At 35.3% G+C, this 25,467-nt stretch overlaps 1 protein-coding gene across 1 annotated transcript in view; it reads right to left on the reverse strand.

Annotated features, from left to right (window-relative positions):
• The window catches only part of p115 (General vesicular transport factor p115), a 262,239-nt gene that overhangs the window by 98,326 nt on the left and 138,446 nt on the right, over positions 1-25,467 (reverse strand). Inside the window, exon 11 of the mRNA XM_090380276.1 lies at positions 5,874-6,028. Coding sequence (XP_090236402.1) covers positions 5,874-6,028 — 155 coding nt within the window. The remainder of the gene's footprint in view (positions 1-5,873; positions 6,029-25,467) is intronic.

Genomic DNA, 25,467 nt, shown 5'->3' on the forward strand with positions numbered 1-25,467 from the left:
CAATTTCTTTATACTGTCTCACAGATCAATCTTGACTGATTAGGTAACAAAATTATTGTTGAACTTTTTTATTTTTAGAATATGCAATAGTCTGCTAAAAGAGAGGGGGAGGAAATCAGGCATTTTAAATAATTATTTAATTATTTAAAAAAAAAATTTAGTGACGATGAACAAGCTATTGAATGTACTCAAAGTGTTGGTTAAACCATCAAACGTGGACACTATAGGGATAGCCAAGGTAGAGTGTCACTCAGACATAAGGGATGCAGAATTTGAATATGGTGAGAACAATGTGTACAGAAAGAACACACTAGACAGTGGAGGGGAGTTCTGCTCTTGGTTAAAAAGTGCATAGAATCTAAGACAGTGTACCTAGTCAATGTGGGTGAATGAGAGTTGTAGTATGTTATAGGCCATATAATTGGGGTGAGTATAATGAAGAGCTATATGGACAAATAGAGGAGGCCAATAAATCATGTCTTATAATTGGAATTTAACTTTCCGGATATTGACTAGAACTTGGTGGTTGGACAGAAAGAGAGAGAGAGAGAAAGTAAGACTTGTCTGAATTTACTGGATGACTGTTTGCTACATCAGCATATTGGAGGTAACAAGGGAAAGCAACACCTATGATCTGATTACAATGGTCAACAAAAAAAGTTCGTATTTCCAGTGCAAAAGTTGCAGATTCTAAAGGAAACTGATTCCACGATTCGTAAAGTACCAAAATCATGTCTCTATCACATCTCCATTGAAAGATATACTGAAATTTTAGTAACTTAATGAACAACCAATTTAAAATACCAAAAAAAAAAAAAAAAAAAAAATTCTCTTATTCATTTAAAAATACTTTAATCAAACATATGTAGTCACATACGTTCTATTTCCTTAGAAATTTTTGCCACTCAGAGTTATTCTTATAGTCCATTTTGCTTTTCCCTCTTAAGAAACCAGCAGTAATCTCCAATTATAGCAGTATCCCAGTGTTCTTGGTACCACTTTTACATTTTGGATATGTCCTGATGAAAACATTTCCCTTGCTCATCCACCCAAATTGAGGAAAACACCTGAGAAGGGAATGATAAAAATGAATTTTCAAAGTCATTTGGCAGACCTATCTTTATAACATTCCAGTAAAGTTGACACTACAGATTCATAATTATCTTCTTGCACTCTTCTAAGAAATCCATGCACAACTGCATTAAATGATTGCCAACCTGCTAGTTCAGCCTGTAGCTTTGTTTCAAATATATCATCTTTGAGGACTTTCTTTTATTTGAGGACCAATGAAAATTCCTTCTTGAAGTTTTGCATCTGTTAAATTGGGAAACACTTTTTCCTTAGGTAGCAGAATCCACTTCCTTCTTTATCCAGTGCCTTAACAAAATTCTTTATTAACCCAAGCTTTATATACAAAGATGGAAGGAGAACCTTTTTTGGTTCAACCAGTGGAACATATATTATTTCTTGTTGGTAAAAATTCCTCACTCTTTCCCCACTGCTGCAATGTTTTCTGTTATACGACTGTCCTACAAACAAAATACAACAGTATTTTGTGAAACCTCTCTATACACCAGTGAGTAATCTAATTACCTTAAGATTGCCACTGCCATTCCAAACAATGTCATAGCACTTTACTGCACTCAGGATTCTGGACATACTTTCATATATGTTTCTTTCAAGCTATCAGCGTGAAGTAGAGGAACTGATGGAATGTATTTCCATTGCACAGAAAAACTGCTTTTAAACTTAATTTTGAGGCATTAAATAAATATACATCATTCATTATGATTATATTCAATGACCAGTTCATTCAGAAGAACACTAATAGCTTTACAGAAAAACACCATTTTCCATAATGAAATATTTTTAAAATACTTTGTAGCATTTTCAATATACAGTGGGGCCTCATTTTCTGATGACATCAACATCCGATATTCACAGGAATTGATTTATCTTCCATAAAATCTTTTATTTTAAGGATTGATGATATTTACAGGAATCGATGGCTTTCCAATATAGCTGGAACGATGTATTGGTGGAAATTTTCAGATGCACGGCGTGTGGTCATTTGTAAGATTATTCTCAACCAATTAGAATCTTTGTTGTTGTTCAACACAACATTCTCGTGTGTTACAGTTTATCTTTACGCTTTTCCAGTGCGTAAGCAGAATGTATTTATCTTGATGTGCTTTTCCAGTGTGTAAGCAGAGTGTATTTTTGTTAATTATATGAAACTGGCCTGTTCTGGAAGCGAATGCCCAGGAGAACGTTCATTGCTAAGGATGAGGCTGGTTTACCTGGGCATAAGCCTATGGAAGATAGGCTCACTCTCCCATTGGGTGCCAATATCTCTGGAGATTTTAAGCTGAAGCCTTTGCTGGTGTATCACTCTAACATCCCCAGAGTATTTAAACAATAAAACATCAACAGAGGCATGCTGGGAGTGTTTTGGCTCAGCAATAAGAAGGCCTGGGTTGCAAGATATGTCTTCAATAAATGGGTGCTTGAAGTTTTCTGTCCTTCAGTGAAGGGTTATCTTGAGAAAAATAAGATTCCTGCAAATGCACTGCTCCTGCTGGCTAATGCACCAGGCCATGATCCTGACCTTGTCCAATCTCTTGAGGCACCATTTGACTTTTTGCAAGTCGAATTTTTGCCACCAAACACCACTGCTCTTCTTCAACCAATGGACCAGCAAGTGATTGCAAACTTCAAGAAAATCTATACCAAGAAAATGTTTGCAAGTTGTTTTGCAGCAACCTCTGCTGAAATTGCTTTCACCCTCAAAGATTTTTGAAGTACAACATCCTGGATTGTGTGAGGCTAATCATAAGTTCTTGGAATATTGTTTCCACCAGATGCTTAAATTCAGCCTGGAAAAACATCTAGCCTTTAATCATCCATAACTTTGACTTATTTGAAGATGATGGTACTTTTACAAATGATATTGTCACTCTTAGTAAATCAATGGGTCTGGAGGTTGACAAAGAGGATGTGGAGGACCTTATCGATGCTTGTGGGTGTGAGATAATGACAGAGGGGCTACAAGAGTTGGAGAAAATTATGAAGAGTGACATTAGAGAGGAAGAGGACATTCAAAAGGTGTAAGCTGAAGAGTTGGAGACTGTGATTTCTTGTTGGGAGCGTTTAAGAGAGTGGTAAAAAAATACTCCAACATTGAAAACACTGAACTCATGATGTTTCTTTGCCAGTAGCTGCAAAAGACACAAGACGTCTGATCTAATCCCATCACCACTACATCACTATTGATTTCATCAGCCCTGCACTTCAAGTCTAAGATAAATGCTAATTTATTGGGTTTTTTTTAATTTTATTTTAAGATGTTTTATAACTATTAAATAATCTTTACAAACCACCCATTTTTAATGTAAAAATCAAGAATAACATGTAAGAAATACCTATTTTATGTGTTGTTGGGGTGGCCTGCCAAGAGTTTAGAATGAATTACAGGACATCAACGTATTATTGGTTTCAACTTACAATATTTAAACATACAATGGGTTTTGTGGAACAATTTACCATCGGATTTTGGGGCCCCACTGTACTGTTATTTTAGTTCCTACTTTAAGTAACTGTCACTGTTGTAAACTAGAACAAAGGAGTTCTGCTTACTCTTTAAATAAGTTTAAATCATGAACTAAGTTATTCAGCTCTTCTTGCTTAATTAAGCGTGGTGCATAATTTTCTGGTTGATAGTCAAAATCTGTTGAAGTGGATGGTCCAGTTAAGCCTGCAACACAAGAATCACTACTATGTTCATCACTGCTTCCTTCATCCCTTTAATTTGGAGGTGGGCGAGTATGTGGTATTGGCAGGTCTTCACTATGTGGAACATGCTTTATTGCAGATGATATGTTAGGAGATTTGATGCAGGGTTTGCTTTTTTCTAGACATCCTTCAAATTTTTGTCACACAGAAAAACAATCTTCAATATGGTTGCTTGGTTCTTGCCACTTCATAGGAACTGCAAAAGGCATACTCAATTTTCCAAATTAGCCACATCCTCAGATTTATGGTGCAGCTGATAAAGCACATGAGTAGAGAAGAAGCAAAGGAAGTGATTCACAAACTTCCTTTGCTTCTGCTTAAACATTTTAACAATACAACGGTAAGAAAAACACAGAAGAAACAAACAATATGCACAAGATAGGCAGATAAACTTTACACTTACACTACTTTCCATATAGACAAGTTGAACATGCTATCCTTTCCCCGACATTACTGCCAAAACAATATTATTTTCAGGTAATGTGATTAGAATAGATCAGTGTCTTTTCTATTCCCCTAAATTGTAGTAATACAAAGGGTACTAGGAAAGTTTTGCAATATGACGCAACAATGAATCACAGGAAGCTGCTTGTTGCTGCATGTTGAGACATGTTCATACATGCATAGTAGCTGCCGTGCCAAGTCGATGGGCTCAGTTATTCATTAGTAGTGAGAGTGTAAAGTGCTTGCGATGGCATCGTGGTCACGAAATGAGATAAGGACAGTTTTGCGGTATAATTTCGTGCGTGGTTTAACCATAGACCAGTGCTTAGAAGAAATGACTCTTGCACTAGATGATGATTGTCCACATCGTACAACGATATTCAGGTGGTATAGAGAATTCCAAAGGGGAAATTTCACTCGGGAGAATTCTGAGAGGCCGGGAAGGCCACGAACGTCAGTTACGGAGGAAAACTGTTACTGCTGTGAGAAAAATGCTTGACGAAAACAGGCAAGTGACCTACCAACAGATAGAGGATACTTTGGGCCTAAATGCACCAGCAATTCGTTCAATTCTGCAAGATCATTTGCACGTGAAGAAACTTTGTTCTCTCTGGGTGCGCATCAACTGACTGAAGAGCAGATGACACGACGTGTGACTTGGTGCCGGGAGATGTTAAAAAAGTTTGATAAGGGACAATCTCGGTATGTGAACAACATCGTGACAGGTGACGAGCCTTGGCTGTACTATTACGATCTGCCGACCAAGGCTCAAAACAAAGTTTGGGTCTTTGATGATGACGACACACCCGTAATTGTCAGAAAATCCCGATCTGTAAAGAAGAAAATGATAGCTGTATTTTTCAAATCGAGTGGAATTGTGGAACGTGTCGTTTTGGACACGCAGAAGGCAGTCACAGCTAAGTGGTATACTGAACAATGCCTGCCTAAAGTCATTGGATCTATGAAGAACCTGCGGCCAAAGTCAAGAATGGACACCTGGTACCTCCATCACGATAATGCTCCAGCTCACCGCGCCAAAGCCTGCACCGAATATTTGACCACGACAGGACTGAAACTTCTCGAGCACCCTCCCTACAGTCCAGACCTTGCTCCCTGCGACTTTGCACTGTTCCCGCATGTGAAAATGAAGCTAAAAGGGAGGCGGTTTTCCAGTGATGAGGACCTTCTACGGGCTTGGGACAACGAGTGTGCTTTACTCCCTAGTGAAACTTGCCAGAACTGGTTTAAAGATTGGTTTCGGAGGATGGAGAGGTGTATTGAATGTAGAGGAAATTACTTTGAAAAAAATTAAATAAACAAAGCTGTATTGCAAAACTTTCCTAGTACCCTTTGTATATACATTATGTGTACACACAAAAACCTGTAATGTATAGATCGACGTGTGAAATTTCAAGACTTATTTTCAAAACCTACATATAAAAATTTACTGCAAATAGCTGATATATTAGAGGGGATAAAAATCATGTTGGCCAGTGTAATTAAAATGATGTTACTTGTAATTAATTAATTTGTTTCTTATTCTAGTAAAGTCACTTCACATTAAGAAAATGACATAGTATTATTCTATGAAAACAAAAAAACAGTAATAAACAAAATGAGTTTACAGTAAAACTTACTATCTGCTGTTGTGGGAAGCAATGTTTGTATAATCTGGGCTTGACCAAGTTCATTTTTATAAAGAAAACACTGGAAACAATATAGAACAGCACAGCGTAGAACAAAGGGCTGCTTTTCATTTACCATTGACATTAATAACACTACTATGGCAGGCCTATAAACATAAAAATCACATAATACTATAAAGTACATAAAATTCAGAATTATAATGCTAATAGCTGTTGATATTCAAGGTTATGACTACATAAATTTTATATACAGTAAGACCCCCCGTATCTGCGGGGGATACTTTCCAAGATCTACCGTGGATATAAGCGAAAACCTGCTGAAAATCACATGACGTGATTTTCTTGCACATACATACGTATAATAAAGTTTAATTGATAAATTAAACACACAAGTAAGACATTACCAACATTAAATATGGTAATAATAAAGTACAGCAGGCTCTCAATTTACTGGGACACTTAAAAAATCCAAATTAAAAAAAAAAAAAAAAATCAACCAGAAGTTCAACCATAAAATTCAAGTAATAACTAGAATAGGTATAAACAAATAATTTGCAAGTCGTAAATAAGCAACAAGAACTGGCGTTATAAGTCTTCAATGGAAGATTAGTGTACTTATTATCTTATTAAAATTATTATCTTGATACTAATTTTATCGAGTGAATGTGAACGAGGATTTTCACAAATGAATCTGATTGTCAGCCCAACCAGAGCTTCGTTGATGACAAAATCACTTTCTTCACTACTGTTTCTTAAAATTGTAGGCCCACCGCTGACCCGCTTCAATACAGCAAAATGTGTCAATTCGTGGCTGCTTCGGAAAAGTCACTCAGCAAGAGACACACAAAGAGGAAGAAAAGAAGTCGGCATAGGGTGTTGTTCGATGAGAACTTAATAAAAATTTGGAATATTCTACAAAAACTTTATTATAAAATTATTTTTACTTATTATTTTTAGGGGCTATAGTTTAATGAAGGACCCTTAAAATGTCACTCAGTTGTCTGCCTGTCCGTCTGTCTGTCACAGCATTGTACCTCTGGACCACTCAACCTATTGACTAGAAATTTTGCATGGGTTTGCACATCAAGTGGGCCAACATAATGCCATATTGATTCATTGTTGACAAAAATTTGTCTGAGAAATGGAGGGGGGTAAATGTGTTGTCGACAACCTATAGCTACACCGTTGGAAAGAGTTAAACGAGTATGTTTAAAATATAATTTTAAAATATTTTTAAAATTAAAAATAATGGCGTCAGACAGGAAAATGTAATTTTTGTGCCCCCCCCCCCCCCCTCTATTTCCGTCACTAACGGAGCTAAAAATTTAAAAATCACAATTCGATGCTTATCAAGAGAAAACTATTCCAATTGAAATCTATCATTTATTTTATCTTTTTTTTTGTTGCACTTCAATACTGAACTTCAATAGCGTGCTTCTTTTTACTAAGTAACTCTCCTTTTAGTGACAAAAAGGTTGCTAAATAGTTAGTTAATAATTCTATAAAGATCATTTATAAATTTTGCAAAAAAATTATTTTTTAAAAATTTTCAAAGCTGGGGTTGTCCCGGCAAGGAGGTACTCAGAGAGCCAGTGTTGAGGAGGCACCTGCATGGAGTCTTGCAGGGCCCTCACCTGCCAGTCGCTTCTCCCCCAAGACTTTAATTGCTTCTGCAGGAAGAAGTCAGAGTCGCTTCTCCCACCCTTGGTATTCACAACAACTAGAAAGACTCACACTGACAACGTTTTCGTTATTTCCTAAGTTTTAGGCCAAGCTGGGGTACTAGAAACTTTTTTCAGTTACCATAAAGCTCTATTTGAGATACTACACTAACGACAATCCATGTCATCCTGAGTGCCCGGCACTCAGTAGTTGACCAATTTATTTACTTATTTTATTCACATTTTACTTATTTTTCTATATATACTTGAATAATAAATTTATACTTAATAAACTGTGTTAATATACTAAATTTGTTGTTCTTATTACAAAAACATTACTATGAAAGTAACTATCAGGAAAAAAAATATATTTAGAGTACTTTTCATATCCTTTTAATTTTCAATTTTTCCTGATAGCAAAGAATAAGTACCGGCACCTATTTTTTTACAAAAAAAAGCACTGTATATATATATATATTATGTTGGTTTATATATTAATATTACGTTTAGATGTATGCATTCTTTTGTATTTTAATCTTTCTTTTGTACATCGTTAATGCCATTGTTTTTTGCCGTATTGGCCAATTGAACATTATATGTGCCAGTATATATTCGTTTCTAATTGTTCGAATTTTTTTTATTGTTACCTATTATTGGTTGTTTTTACATATAGGCATTAGTGTTCATAAAATTCTGGTCATTAATCTAGCCTTATTTAGGTCATCTTAATTCCGCATGGCCTATACATATTAGGTTTAGAAGTTTATTGCTTAATGATAATGAATTTTCATGACAAATTATTGATGAAAATTTTTATCTGTAGCAAAAGGTAATTAGTAGTTATTATTAACAGTATACTTTATTTTATTACTATTATACATTTTTGCATTCCATCACGTGGCCGTCAAACCCCTACTTTGAGTTGATTGACAGCCCTTTTGATGTAATGCCTTATACTTACTCGTTTCTGTTTGTCTCTATCACAGTTTTGCTATTTTAAGTTCCTTTTCTTTTGTTTAATTTCTAAAGTTCTTAGAATTTAAGTTTCTGAATTTTTTAAATTCTTAATTATTGTTTGCATATCTATTTATAGTATTAATTAGTTTTAATTTTTTATTTTTTACGATCTCTTCAGCAAACTGTGATAGAGTACACAAAGCCCAATGGGTAAGTATCCAATATTGAAAAATTCCTCGTTGGAGGTTGTAGAATAAAAAGGGAAATTTCCTGCCTTCTATTTGTTTTATAGACAGCGATTTTTATAGCGCAGTCGCACTAACGTTACCTTGTATGTTGATGGTGCATTGGAGGCCCCGATTTTCATGCCAATGCCTGCGGTGGAGGTTTGTTGTTGGATCGATGATTTTCTGTAAGCTTTATATGGGTTGTGTTAACATGTGGATTAAAATCTTTTATTTACATGTGTATTAACATTATTTTTACATGCATTTTTGTGCCTTACCTCGGACTGTGCCGGTACCGCTTTTCTAAGGCATAACAGCACATATTTGTCCAGAGGTAAAGCTATATACATATATACAGCCTCTTACTATGGGGGGGGTTAAATTTGGTAATAGGTTGTAGTTCAGTCAGGCGACGAGCCTCGTCTGAGTGCAATAAACCTTATAAACTTGGGGATACTTTTTCTGAGTAAATACTATTTTATTTTTAGATGGTTTTTGATGAATATATGTGGGTCTACATTGGGGTGGTGTGTTCTAATATTTGCGTATATGGCAGTTTTTATGTGATACCTACTGTATTGGTTGGGAATTTTGTTTATATCTAGGGTTTTGATGAGTTTTTATTGCCATCTTTACGCTATCTATATTGTTGCAGATTTTTAAAAGTCTGTTTGTTTGGTTTCTTATAGTATTACCATGTATATGCTTCACTATGTTGCTTTCCCAGTGTGTGAGTTTTATTGTATCAAAATTAAAATAGTCTCTTATCATAGTGATGCATATATATTTTGTTTTGGTTGATGGCAATTTCGCTGTCTAAGTAGACAGCTTGTTGGTTGTTATCAGGATTTATACATTCATTTTTAAGTCTGTTGGGTAAGTATTCTTTGCTACATTTACAAAGTTGTCAATAGTTGATCATGAGGATGTCATCTATATATCTGTAGAATTTAATATTTTCTGTGATGTTGCTTTCATAGTGGTGCAGGTAGAGGTTAGCTATGGTGCATGAACTGCTGGATCCCATAGCTATCCCCCTGCATTGTATATATGTTTTGCCTCCCATTAGTATGTAGTTGCCTTTGACACTGATTTTTGTTAGGTCATTCCAGTATTGTTTTTTTGCATTGTAAGATATTGTGATATTTTTGGTAGTACTTCTATTAGGTTGTCATGTGCTATGCTTGTAAAGAGGTTTGTGAAATTGTATGTGTATATACTTTTTATGCTTTTGTTTTGTTTTTTAATGTTGTCCAAATATTCTTTGTTGTTGTTGATAATTCTGGTGTTCTTGATTTCCTTGGTGATATCTTTTAATTTATTTTCCATTATCTTACTAGTATACTTTATGTAGCTATTTTTGCTCGAAGTAATGAATCTTTTTCCTGTAGGCACCTTGTGATATTTTAGTATCCAGTATATGTAAGGGTATTGCATCCTGTCTGTTTTAATTTTAAGTTTTTTATGCATTGCCAAAATTTTTTTGCTGATGCTGTTTTGATTGGTGTCTATGTACTTGTATATTTCATTGTTATACAATTCCTCTTTTATAGCTTCAATGTAGAATCTTTTGCATATATTACTGAAATTATTATTTGCCTTTGAAATTATTATTTGATCTGTTCTTGTGATCACAAATTTGTTTTGTATTTCTTTTATTTTGCTGTTGATACTTCTTAAATTTAAATGCTTGTCATGCTTATATTTTTGTAGTGTTATGTTTTCTCTGAAGTGGTCTAATATGTTTTCAGTATTGGCATTTATCTAGCTTTGGAATGATTCTATAGGTTCGTTGTTTTTGTATGTGGTTTTGAATGCAAATTGTAACAGATCTGTGTATATTGATTTTTTTATATATTCCAGCCTAGTTGGGGCGTTAGCTCTGAATTTTGCACCCTTTTTCATTGTTTCACTTAATGCTTTGTCTTCGATGATATTGAGGTCTCCTGTTATTATATGCTTGTAATGTGTATTGATGAAGTTTTTATATCTACTTTCCTGGCAGTGACATGGTTGTTCTTCATTCATTTTATCAATGGTGTTTTTGTAATTGCAGATGGTTAGTCCTATTGGCTTGGTGTAGCTGTATCTAATTTTTATTTGTGTGTTTTTGATGGGTAGGTAACTTTTTTTATTATTTATGATGATACCAATATTAACTGTGTCATATAAACGGTTTTGGTATTTTATTATGCAGTATTTTTTTTTTTTTTTTTTTTTTTGGGTAGTTGTTGGCGCATCGGCTTCTGTGGCCATAATGCACCTCCCAAGGTTTTTGCAGTACTTTGATCCAAGCCCGAGGCGGGATTCAAACCCGCGACCTTTGGGTTGCCAGGCAGGCACTTTACCCACCCAGCTAGCCCGGTCGGCATTATGCAGTACTCTTTTTTAGTGTGTTAGTTGAATTTTATGCCTATTCTGAATTTAAATGTCTTCAAGTATATTGTTGAGGTGTATGTTCTGGGTTTTTTGTCTTTGGTATATTTTGCTAAGTGCTTTAAGCTTACTTATTTTAATAGAGAATAGTGTATTGTGTATGTTTTTGATGTTTATGGAATCTGTGTCCCATTCTGTTAGGAGTTTTTCAAAATCATTGATATTTATTGGTATTTTGTAGTTGTTTTTATTGTATTCTTGTAGTATTTTTCTGTTTTTAATCCCATTATTTTGCCAGTTTTTGCTGATCTGGAAAATGGTGTAAGTACATATTTCTGGGCTGGTGAATGCGAAGTTCCTTCCGTTAAAGCGATTGTTTAAACCATAAGGATATAGGGATTTATATAGTAGAATGACCATATCTTCCATGATTTCTCTTTGTGTGTTGTTATCGATAATGTCAGAATGGCAATGGATATGTTCGCGAAGTCATGCATTTTGAAATGTCTATATTCAATTTCGTTATTGTATTTGTCTGCCCTGTTTAGTTTGCCGTCTTTTGCAGCGTTTTCATCGTATTTGTTGATTTGTGAAGGTTCATCCGAAGGTGGAGCTCTGTACTGGTTTGTCCAATGTATTGTATCCCACATATCTTACAGGTAATTACGTAGATTACATTTTTTGTGTGACAGAATGTTGGTGCGTTTTTGGAATTTAGATGGTGTATGCTGTGCATGTAGGGACAGGTTTTACAGAATTTGCTACTGCATTTTTTGAATTTAAGTTGTTTTATTTGTTACGTTTGTATCCCGATATCTTCATTGTTTAGTTGTTTAGGGTTTTTTGTTTCTTTGCTTATGCTTTTTTTTTTTTTCCCTAGTGGTGTGGCGGCGTTGTATGCTATGTTATGACCTTTGTTATGAAGAGATGGGTCCAGTGTGGTCATTTTTGGTCGTATATATATAGTAGAAATAAATTGCAATACCTGAATTACATGTAAAACTACTGAAAAGAAAAAATGACAAAGTAAAAAGTAAAAATGTCAGGATGAATTAATGCCATCAGGTTAGATTAAACATTACATATGCCTGTGAATATAAGTACCATGTTTCTATATTTCTATATTTTTAACTATATAGCCTAATATTAGTGCACGACCATGGCCTAAAAAGGGAACCAAATATCCACCATAACTAGCAAAGTCATACTTAATCATAACAAATCAGGAGTATCATGCCGGAGTATCAAGCTTACATTGAAAGGCATATCAACTTGGAGCTAGCGCCTCTCTATATATGCTATCAGTAACAACATGAGCCATCTGTTTCTGCGAGTTACATGCCAGTCACACCTTATAAATATATACCAAATATAGTATATAAAATAGCGGAAAAGTCAATTTTGAATTATTTAAATTTTAATTTTTAAGCTAAGTTAAAATTTAAGACAAGTTAAAGTTACAGATAGCATAATATGACTTGCACAATAATTTTTTTTTACGAACGGCTGCCTGGCAAAATATAACTGCTAGCTCTACAGATAGCTTTGCTCTTACAATATTTACATGAGTGTTTCTGTTACTGTAGCTAAATGGGCAGGAAAAAGCAAAGGGCATAAGCCAAAGAAATAGGCAAAAGTAATAGAGGTAGCGCCTCAATTTCCCTCGAATTACTCTAATAGATTTCGAGGCGGAAGAAATCAGAGTTAGATAGCAAATAGATAAAAGAATAGGTAAAGACAGCAAACTACTTCGGAATTTTACTGGGGGCATAAATCCCCGTCCATTAGTAGGATTCCTGGTAATTAGTTGTGTGAAGAATTTTGTGCTATTACAACTAAGATTATGTGACTTAGATTGTATAAATGAACGCCATAGTAATAGCTAGTATTAAGTATCGCAAGACTATCTTTCAGAAAAAATGCAAAAAGGCAAAGATTTTACCGATACATTGGGGCTACCAAAAAACTTGGACTAACCCGAGCTACAGCGAGAAATGAAAGAACGTTCAAAGCTCCCTCTTTAGACTCATACAATTATGGAAATAGCATCCATTAATTAGAAGCAATATGAGTAAAGGCGACCTCTGGGGGAAAAAAAAAAAAAATTTGTTCCTTCTCATAGGACAACCATAGGTTCAACTTTTTCAGAGTGTAAGACACAGATCAACTGTTCCATGAGAAGTACCTAGTATATACTTATAAACATAAGTTCCACCTAAGACATCACTTCAGTGTGTGTGACCCCAAATTCCTAACAATACCTTGTGGGCATATATTAACATGCCATCATTTTATTGCAATAAAAATAGCTCTACGTAGATGTCTAAATATAAATTTACGAGGAAAGCCATTTTTATACAGCTTGTTGATAAAATCGGTTAGTGCTAGTAATGCTAGGCAGCCCATTCGTAAAACATTTTTATTGTGTAAGTCATATTCGGCAAGTTTAGCATATTATGCTATCTGTACCTTTACTTGTCTTAAATTTTATCTTAACTTAGCTTAAAAATTAAAATTTAAATAATTCAAAATTGACTTTTCAGCTATTTTATATACTATATTTGGTATATATTAATAAGGCGTGACTGGCATGTAACTCGCAGAAACAGATGGCTCATGTTGTTACTGATTGCATATATTGAGAGGTGCTAGCACCAAGTTGACATACCTTTCAATATAAGCTTTATGCAGTAACGGCATCATGATACTCTTGATTTGTTATTATGTTAATTTTAGATTAAGTATGACTTCACTAGTTATGGTGGATATTTGGTTCCCTTTTTAGGCCACTATATAGTTAAAAATAAAAATATAGAAACATGGTACTTATATATATTTTTTTAAACTTTTTTTTTTTTTTTTTTCAGTACGTCTAGAAAATTTCTGCCATGGGATCAGAGGTAAATGGCTAGCAATTTTACTGAATTCAGAAAATTGTTAGAAATTCACCTGTGATCAGACTAAATCAAAATGCCTAGTTTCTGAGGGGGAATGTTTTATCAGGAGTCTGTAAATAAGCAATGGCAACAAAGGCAGGACTATGATTGGTGTGTGTTGATTGCTTTATCAGGTTAAGCCAGTATACTGCATAATATTATGGTGTTTAATAATGAACTCTCAATTCAATATTGATTTATCAGATGGGAAGGTAAAATAGGTTGGGTGGTTATTAATAGATTTTGGATTACTAGAGTAAATCAGATTACTTAATTTGGATTACTTAAGTCTAACAATGATTTGAGCCTGGAATGATTTTTCACTTCATATTTGTTGAAGAATAAGAAAAATTTAACTCAATATGGTACGTAGAACACTTCTGTATGACACTCTCCAGAAATTAAAACAAATATAAAATTAATGCAAAATGATTACAGTAAAAAAATCAATTAAAAACAATTAAAAAAACTCAAAAAAGCTTAATGTAAAATTTGCAAAAAAATGACTTTTCTTACTGAAGCTGAGAGCTTTTCAACCATATGTCTTGATCACATGAATGGAAATTACTGAGTATGTGCGAGCCTGCATTCTTAAACAGCAAGATTATTAGCCTTCGTGCATGAGCATAAATGACCACAAATCGGAGATTAGATGTGGATGGCAAACATTAATAGAATTCTCATGTAATTTAATTTCGATAGTTTCTGCAATTAATAGTCTAGTATAATTACATTGGAGACTTAAGTATTTTGGCCTCGTTGAATAAAAATGTATGGTTTTCGTTAATGGCAAGAAAGGCCAATTCTGACACTGCTGAACGAGAAGCATGGACTGAGGATGAATGCTGTTTTATTCTCACATCCAGCATACACTGCATGAATCCCTGATTAAGACGAGTCACAATCACTGCAAGAAATTCTGTATACCAGGTCATTGATGTGTGTGTTGAGAAAGGGGAAAGGACTGAGCGATTGTTCAGTATAGCATATAATTTCCATATTGGTCTGGCCACAATTTTAAATTTGGCATCTTTAAAGAATCTGTTAAGCTGTTTGTGCCACTGTTCACTGTATGGGACAGAAATACAGTATTTTTTGATGTTACTATTGTTGGTTGATGTAGTTTTTTGTATCCTATCCTTAGCTTGTACCCTAAGGATAGGATACAATCCTTAGCTTGTACCCTAATTTGGTTTACTGTAGCAAGGTAAACCCTGTTTAAGAATGTGCATTTCTGAGTCTAAAGCAGTTTCCACCATTGAATATTTAAGCATTGAGAAATTGATTATAAATAACAGAAATTTTGTAGGTGAACGGGTGAATAGCTGTTATAATGCAGAAGCATACCAGTGTTTGTTGGTTTATGATAGATGTTAAATTGGACTTTATTTTCGTCCCGAGTAAGAGGGAAATTTAGAAAATTTAATGACTTTGTATCAGTATTTTCCTTTTCCAATGCAAAATTGAGTCTAGGATAAATATTATTAAACGAATGTAAAATGTCTTGAATATCGAGTAATAACAAGAACATCGTCTAAATACCTTCCATAGTATGTGATACAGGGAATAAAAAACATCAATTGTATATGCTCAATTGTTGAGAGGTAGACCTCTGATATTAAAATGCTTAGACTCAATCCCATTTGCAAACCAAAAATTTGCTTGTATACCTTGTCTCAAAAGGTGATATAGTTGGCTTTAACTAAGAGTTTAAGTGAAAAATTTCTTTAATAGGAAGCTTCATATAATTAATCGGGATAGTTATTATTTAACATATCCCAAAGAATATCTAATGTGTATTCAATGTTTACATTCGCATATAACAAATGTAACATCCAGTGAGAATAAATTATTATTGCCGAGTCTGCAGTCTTTAAGGTTATTAAATAATGTATTGTAGTTTTTTTATCCCAAATTTTATAGCTTGTCTAAACAGTTTTATAATACTATATACATGTGCGTCTAAGGATGAAAATTCAAGTTCCTGTAAGAAACAATAGGGTGAATAGGAAATCTGGTTTTATGCAGTTTAACCTGATCAAAAAGTGCTGGGATATTGTATGCTCTGGCCTTCAACTCCTTTAACTGAGACATAATAATGTAGTCATTTTTCCGATATGTGGTTAAAGTTTTATTGTATTGATTGATCAAATTAATTGACTGACAAAACTTTTTTTTTTTTTTTTTTTTTTTTTTTTAGGTATCTTGTGAGGCAGTAAATTATAGTTCAATCCTTTGGATAAAAGTGAAATCTAGTCCTGCAATAGTGTATACGAGGAAATATTTGTATTTATACCTGTTGATATGTAGATATGTTGCATGAGCATGAGGGGGGTGTTCAAGAACTAGCTGAAGCATTCTGATTATGTGTAAGTACATTATACGTACGTGGGGGGGTAAACGAACTCGCATGCACTTGGCCAACAGCTTGCAAGAATGTGTTCGAATTGTGTAGGCACGTTGCATATATGTAAAGAGGTTATAGAAGCACTCCTATGAATCCTGGTTTGATACCCACAATAATGTATTCAATTTGTTAATGTGTCTGTTTTTTATTTCTGTGCTTACATGTGCTTCTGTCTTCATGTCTTGAATCTATGGAAGTTTTCAATACAGACCAATCTTTTGGATGTAGAAAATTTTTTAATCTGTCACAAAGTTTCCAAACCTGGGAAAGATAGTTGTTTATTCGAGTACCGAGATTTTAAGGCAAGTTTAACTATATTACGAGATATGGTAAGTGCTAGTTGCTTTATGCCTGCAATTATTTTGATTTAAATTGACCCTGGCAAATTTGATGTTGTTTTGAAGGCAATATTTTAGGAAAGGAACTTTGGGCCGAGTATTTTATTCTTTTTAACCAATTTCTCAATGCTTATAAATATTTAACGACAGAATCTGCTTTAGACTCAGAAATACGGATATTAACCAGCAGATTCTTAAACAGAGGTTACCCCCTTGCTACAATAAACTGAATTGGGGTACACTCTAAGGACAGGATACAAAAAAAACTACACCAACCAACAACAGTAACATCAAAAATGCCAGCATACTTTATTTCTGTCCCACACGTTGAACAGTGGCACAAACAGCTTAACAGATACATTTTAATGACTTTTTCAAGAGTAAGCTACTGAAATTAAATGGATGCCGAATAAACTCATCATTATTGCACGCATATAGCTTAGTGATGACCCTAATCTTAGCACACAACCATAACACTTAAATAATATATAATTTTTTTTTTTATCAGTAGTTCATTTTGATATCATGCTATAAACCTACAGTAACTTACCCCACTTTGTTGTGTGATAAATAGATAATAGTATTATTTTGGTTTGGGGGAAAATGTAATTTCAAATTGTGGGCCATGGACAAAAAAATTTGGGACCCACTACCTAAAGATTGCAAGTGCATTTTTCGTGCAGTTGGACATTTAAGATTATTGCTGCTGTTTGGAATTTGCATAGGCTACAATATACAGTCTGTAAATTATATTACATTTATCAAATATTTCCTAGGAGGTAGATGGCTCATCACAAGTGCTATTGCACATTGAAAGCTTGAAGCAGTGAAAGCCATGCTTAGTCTCCAGAACAAAACTCTGGAATCTCCAAACTTCTGCTATCATGCATTAGTCACATTCTCCACAAACAGTGAGATCCAATATTCCTTACATTTTAAGGGCACAACTTTAAAAAGGGTTTTTGCAGGCCAGCTAATAGATAATTCATAATAAAGATAACAATTATAAAAAGTTATTAATCAATTCAAACTTGATTTTATGATATTTATTCTAAGTTTGTTTATTTTTTTTGGGCAGGTACATCAAAAATCCCTTCCTTGCTTCTTGTCCAAATGGTAGTGAGTCTTCTGGTCTCAGGCTGCAATTTATGTCCATCCATACTTCTGCATCTATCAAAATGTGATAGTTCTGTTGTATTCTCAGGCTAAAAATAAAGCTGACTTATTAGCATCCTACTTTAAACTCTTGCGTAAATGATCTTGGAAAATCAACTCCTATCAGATCAAGTGCATCCTACTTAATGCCTCCTGCAGTCTTTCAACAAAAGGCACTGGAAGAATTCTGAACAATTTTGATGCTGTGAAGGACCTGGCTTGTTATTTGTTATTTGGTTTTTTTAGGAGCATTAGCAACTAAGGCCATATTGCTCCGTGATATGCGATGGTCATTCCCTTGACCTTTCCGCATCCTCCGTATTTGGTGGTGACGGGCTCGAACCTCGGTCTAATCAAGAAGCCTGTGCTACGCACTGCTGCTCCTTCCCACCTGGCTACGGAGGCGCCTAAGGACCTGGCACTCCTCCACTTGTTTCCAAAACCTGTGCACCAAGTGCAAACTGTTCTGATTCAAAAGGACTTAGTTCTATTAGGAGACTCCATTGTCAGAGTCACTGAAAAAAATAGGTGCTTGCCCTTGGGAATAATGTAACTCGGAGCTTGTTAGGGACTGTTTGTTTGTTTGTTTGTTTTGATTTTATTGGCGCATTAGCGACTAAGGCTATAATGCGCCAAGACCATTGTTAGGGACTCAAGATTCAGTCCCCAGAACAGAATAACCAAGTGCAAACTACTCTGGTTCAAAAGGACTAGTCCTATTAAGAGACTCCATTGTCAGGGAAACAGGAAATATTTTTTGTAGTAAGGATAGGTGGACTGGAACCAGGGTATGTCTGCCAGGAGCAACAATTAATGACGTCACTAACAGATTGTCAGATTTTAAGGGGGTAAAGAGAATATTATTATTCATGTGGGGACTTATGATATTAAGCACACACAATCTGACGATTTGTTAGACAAATATAGGACCATGCTGAAGAAATGTTGCGAGTTAGGTCAGAATGTCTATGTGGTCAGAATGTCTATCTGCAATTCTGCCTAGGCATAATAGGAGGAATTATATGGTGAAAGCCTTGTGGATTAACTCGAGACTTGAAGGACACTGCAAAGCATCTGATAATATTGGTCAAAGTAATGCTTGCACATACCTCAAGAGTTCTTGTTTGGTACCACAACAGATCATATTAGCAAGATGTTCTGTGGGCAAAAACATTTCAAATGAGCGAGTAGCTAAAGCCAAGGAAGTAAGCTTAAACTTCAAGAGGTATCAGGGTAGTTAACTATACAAGAAAACAGTAATGTTAGCAGTGTCATCAATAAAATGAGCGAATTTAAACTGCTGGTTAGGACAAGTAATGCTGACATAAGGCTTACGGTTGTTGTTGTTATTTGGTTTTTAGGAGTATTAGCAACCAAGGCCGTATTGCTCCAGGGATATGCGGTGGTCATTCCCTGACCTTTCCGCATCCTCCGTATTTGGTGGGCATGGGCTCGAACCCCCCGGTCTAATCAAGAAGCGTGTGCTACGCACTGCTGCTCCTGCCCACCTGGCTACGGAGGTGCCTAGGGTTTATGGAACTGTGGTGCCACCCAGAAATAGGGGATGAGGAGTTTTAGTATGGTATGTACAATGTATTTAGGAAGGATAGCACAGATAGGAGTAATGGGGGTCATGCATCTTATCAAAAGCAGTCTGAGCATGACGAAAGCTTTCCCAGGATCAGACGTCTCACATGCTAGTATAGAATCTGTATGGTATAAGATAGTTGAAAGCAAAGATATAATGAGAGTAGGAGTAATCTACAGGCCAGGTGATTGTGACAATTATGATGAGAGCCTCTACATGCAAATGGAATGGGCAAGTAACCATGAATGTCTTATTATGGGTGATTTTAATTTGCCTCTAATTGATTGAAGCAAATGGTAAGAAAACATGACATGGGAGACGAAATTTTTAAATCAACTAGATGATTTTTATTTGTAGCAACGTGTCAGGGAAAGTACTAGGGAAAAGTATATTCTAGACCCAATCATCACCCATGAACCTGATGAGATAATAGGGCTGACAGTACAGGAACAAGTAGCAGGAAGTGATCATGGAATTCTATGGTGGACAATGAAAAGAGAGAGAGAGAGAGAGAGAGAGAGAGAGAGAGAGAGAGAGAGATATTCAGGAAAGGAAATTGTGACAGCTTAAGGTATTATACATGGCCTCTATTAACAGGGTATATATCTCACAGAGAGCAAATACAACTCAATTATGGTATACCTTTAAAACATTAATCACAAAAAGCCTTGAATGAGTATATAACATTAAAAAAAATAATCAATGAGGAGGATTTCAGGCTGGATGAATAATGAAGTTGCCAGATTACTTGAGCAGAAAAGACAGCATGGAAAAGTTACACAACAATAAAAAGTACTGAACCTATAACAGCTACAAATTGATCTGTAATAGTGCCACAGGAAAGGTTAGGCTGGCAAAGGCAAATTATGAGAAATCGCTGGCAAAGAGTGGAGATAACAAATTCTTCACATATATAAATGCAAACAAGAGAAGGACAATCCATTACATAAGGGTAATGGATTGTGCTTCTCCAGATCGGACCCTTATGTAATGGATGTGGGATAGTATTAGATACCCTAACTGATGTTGCAGATGAATTCAACAGTTACTTTGCATCGATATTTACAGAAAAAAAAACTATGTTAATGAGAAATTATGGGAGTGAAGTTGAAAAATATGTAATTAATGATATTGAAATGTCACATTATTTAATGAAAAAAACTTGAGCCTACTAGAGTAAGGCTCCTGGGGTTGATGGCATATACTCTATAATTTTAAGGGAGGCAGCAAGTGAGTGCATTGAACCATTAAGGCTAATTATGAGTGTGTCACTAGACTCAGGAGAGATTCCATTGGATTAGAAAAGTGTCAGTGTATCATTGCCAATACATAAAGAAAGTTCTAAGAGTTTGGGGAATTTACTGACTGGTCAGTCTAACTTCAGTAGTAGGGAAAATCATGGAGGCAATGATCAACGGTGGAATTCAGGATCATTTAGATAGAAATGGAATTCTGAAAGATACACAGCATGTTTTGTAAAGGGAAAACAGTGTTTAACAAATCTGTTAGCTATTTTGACAGGGTCACTCATTAGCTGGATTTAGGGAATAATTTCGACATTGTTTATTTAGATTTCAGCATAGCATTTGACTCAGTCCCACATGAGCAGTTATTTTATAAACTGGAACAGGTTGGAATCACAGGGAAAATCCTTAGATGGATAGCAGGATGGACTCAGGAAAGGAGGCAGCGGGTTGTGATAAATGGCTAATCCTCAGATTGGGTTAATATACGAAGTGGGGTTCCCCAAGGATCAGTATTGGGACCACTTTTGTTTTTGATTTTCTTAAATGCCATCGATGAAGGGATAGAGGGTGTGATGTCCAAACGTGCAGATGATGTAAAGATCAGTAGAGTAGTTAATGATCACCACCAATCAGAGCTTCTTTAGAGTGACCTAGATAGGCTTCAGGGATGGTCAGAAAAGTGGCAGCTATGCTTTAATTTAGCAAAATGCAAGGTCTTATACCCGGGGGGGGGGGGGGGAACAGTAACCCCAAAATAACTTATACACTTGGTTGAGTTGAAATAAAGTCAGAAGTAGAGAAAAGGGACTTGAGTGTTAAGATACAGTCAGACATGAAGTTTTCTGAGCATTGTAGACATGTTGCAAGGAAGGCCTGTGGTGTCCAACTGATGATTTATCAAACATTTGTAAGTAGAGATAAGGACATCATAATTCCATTATATAAGGCTATTATTAGATCACACTTGGAATACTGTGTTCAAGTATGGAGACCACACCTAAAAAAAGACATCAAGCTTCTTGAAAGGGTCTCAAGATGGGTAACTTGCATGGTGAGATCAGCAGAAGGGTGTCCCTATGAGGAAAGACTTCAAATATGGGAGTTGCACAGCTTGGAAACTAGGCACCTTAGAGGAGATTTGATTGAGGTGTTTAAGGTTCTGAGCAGCAAAAGTAACATGAATGAGGATGAAATTTTATGGTTATAAATGATTATAGAACTTGAGGCCATAAATTCAAGTTACGTGAGGAGAAGTTTAGACTGGATTGCAAGAGGTTTTAATTTAGCCACTGAGTTATAAATTACTGGAATAAGTTACCTACATGGGTAATTGAGGCTGACAGTTTGGGGAAATTCAAAGGTCAGCTGCACAGTTACCTATGGAAAATTATTATTTATTAATATTATTTACCTATGGAGAATTATTATTTTTAAATATTTATTTAATTTAATTTTATTATTATTTTACTCTTTTCTTTTGGCTAGTGCAGCATAAACCTTAGGCTTTCTTGCACCATATGGCTGTTACTAATACCAACACTAATACTAATAATGGGGAATTTTAATTTTTCAGATGTTGATTAGAATTTGTGGGTTGGTTACTCACACACTAGCAAGACTTGTAGATTTCTTGGATGACTGTTTTCTACAGCAGCATTTTTAGAAAGGCAAAAAGAGGAAGCAATACTCTTGATCTGGTTATCGATAGTGATTCTACATGCATTAAGAATCTTCAGGTAAAAGACCCACTGGGTGGCAGCAATCACAGTGTACTAATGTAGAATTTAATTAAAGACATAACTACTGTCAAGGATAAAGGGAAAGGATTTTGCTTTCATAAGGGTGACTACAATGGTCTCAGACAGTTATTAAATTCTATGCAATGGGACTAACTGATGTCATCAACAGCAAATTTTAAATGTGAAGTAATCATAAAAGCTACTAGACTTTTCACACCAATGAAGAAATTGTTCAAGGTTGAGATTGAAATGGATGTCACACGAAGTGTTCAAACGTGGCAGAGAAAAAAAGTGCATGGGATGCATATAAATTATCAGGTAATACGGAAGTCTGTGGTCTATATAAATTAGTCTGAAATCAATCAAAAAGGAGGTTAGATAAGCTAAGGCAAATTAAAAGAAGTCTCTGGTAAAGAATGCAAAGCAAAGTATCACAGACCCCTATGCTTATATTAACAGTAGAAAGAAGGGGGTTGGATCACATTGGGTCACATGATGTCAATGGGTTAACTGTTGATGACTCTGCTCAAGTTGTTGACAAATTGAATAGGTATTTTGCATCTACATTCACATGACAATTCTTTAGGAAAGGGAATGCTAGAAGTTTATCAAACTAATGGGAAGCTAAATGACTGTGTGATAACTGAAATGAAAGTGGAAGAGAAATTGATGAAGATGAACATAAAGAGGGCAGCAGAGGTGGATGGGATCTATCCAATCATATTAAGGGAGGGTGCAAAGCAGTTAAGCAAACTCTTAGCCATAATTATAAGAACATCCTTGGATTTAGAGCAACTATGAACTGGAGATGTGCGAATATATCCCCACTTCATAAAGGGGGATGAAAAGGTGACGTGTAATTAGACCTGTTATTTTAACACCTGTTCCAGGGAAAATAATGGAGTCTGGTTAAAGGAGTAATGCAGAACCATCTGGACAGGAATGCAATTACACTGCAGTCACAGCATGGAACTGTTAAGAGGGGATCTTCTCTAACCAATCTAATATGTTACTATGATGTAGTGAGCAAGGAACTGGATGCAAAAAATAATTTTGATATCATATACTTGGATTTCAGGAAGGCTAATGATACTGTTGCACATAAAAGACTACTGTATAAACTGAAGCAATGTGGCATTAAGGGCAAGTTTCTACTACAGATAAAAGAGAGTGGAAGAAGGGAGAGTTGTTATCAATGGGTTCTACTCTTTGTGGCCTAATGTTATTAGTGGAGTCCCCCAGGGTTCGGTGCTGGACCCATCGTGGTTTTCAATATTTATTAATGATATCGATGAAGGTATATCAGGGTAAGTTACTGCAATACAATCTATAAAAAATTGGTCAATGGGCTGAGAAATGGCAGTTGAAGTTTAGCATTAACAAATGCAAGGTAAAAATCACACTACACACTATCAATCTGATGGACATGAGTCACATTTCTAAACATAAATAAATGTCCACTTCATTTTTGTTTAGCATTGTGAAATAAATGTGCAGCATTTTTTTAAAATTTACATGACAAGTTTTCTATGCTTTTTACTTTTATAAATTTATTATCACAAGTTTCCAGATGTTATCTGTGTGAGGGCACTTGTTTTCTTATGGAAGATGGGGAATGGTTTAATGGAGACAGAATTTAAACCCGTTGTTTTTATTTCATCTAGGTAGTACATTTGGAAAAGAAACCTGGCAGTCCTTGCGAGATAGAACAGGCATATTACTTAATGACTGTACAGCCACATTTCAAACCACAGCCACAACAGCTAGTTGTTGTTATTTGGTTTTTAGGAGCATTAGCAACTAAGGCCATATTGCTCCGGGGATATGTGGTGGTCATTCCCTGATCTTTCCGCATCCTCCCTATTTGGTGGTCATGGGCTCAAACCCCGGTCTAATCAAGAAGCATGTGCTACGCACTGCTGCTCCTGCCCACCTGGCTACAGAGGAAACACAGTTGGAAGATTTTCTCTTCCAGATGTACTACCTAGATAAAATAAAAACAACAGGTTTAAATATATTCTTTGTGTCCATTAAATCATCCTCCATCTTCCATAAGAAAACAAGTGCCCCCACACAAATAACATCTGGAAACCTGTGATAATAAATTTATAAAAGTGAAAAGCACAGAAAACTTGTCAATTAAATAAAAAAATATATATAATAATGTGCAGCATATATATATATATATATATATATACATGCTGCACATTTATTTCACAATGCTAAACAAAAATGAAGTGGACATTTATGTTTAGAAATGTGACATGTCCATCAGATTGATAGTGTGTAGTGTGATTAATTGCAGTTGAAGTATAACATTAACAAATGCAAGGTACTGCATATGGGTAGCAGTAATCCCAGAGTAATTATCAACTGTGTGGTACTACACTTAGGGTAGTATAAAATGAAAAAGACCTGGGGGTAATTATGCTGTCAGATATGAAATTCTCTGAGCAGCGTAGGCATGATGCCAGGACATGCTCGTGGAGTTTTGTCAATAATATATAGAAACTTTGCTAGCAGGGATAAAATGATTATCCCTTTGTACAAGATCATGGTTAAGAAGGATGTAGATCTGCTGGAATGGGTGTTGAGATCAGACTGAGGTGTTTAAGGCCTTGAATGGATGAATGTTAACAGCATTGTGAGGTTGAAGGGCAACCACAATCAGAACACAGATAATCTTTAATGAACTAGTGGTCCTCTTTAAACTTTGCAAAACACCAAAAATCTCTGAACAGTAGACAGCAGCATCTTTGAAAACTCTGAATATTTTGTGGGGTTCTGTTGTGCTGTTCCTTACGTTGAAAAAATCTTATGTAATTCACTGCTCAGTAAAGTCCCTCATTTTAAAATGTGATGCTACAAAAAACATTTTATATTCAATGCATGCTAATTTAGACTGACTGCAGAGAATGGGATGATGATGCTGAATTTCAAGATATAAAGTCAAT

Source organism: Mastigoproctus giganteus, chromosome 8 (genome assembly GCF_048544385.1).
Source record: "Mastigoproctus giganteus isolate SK-2022 chromosome 8, ASM4854438v1, whole genome shotgun sequence".
In the NCBI taxonomy this organism is placed as follows: Eukaryota; Metazoa; Arthropoda; class Arachnida; order Uropygi; family Thelyphonidae; genus Mastigoproctus; species Mastigoproctus giganteus.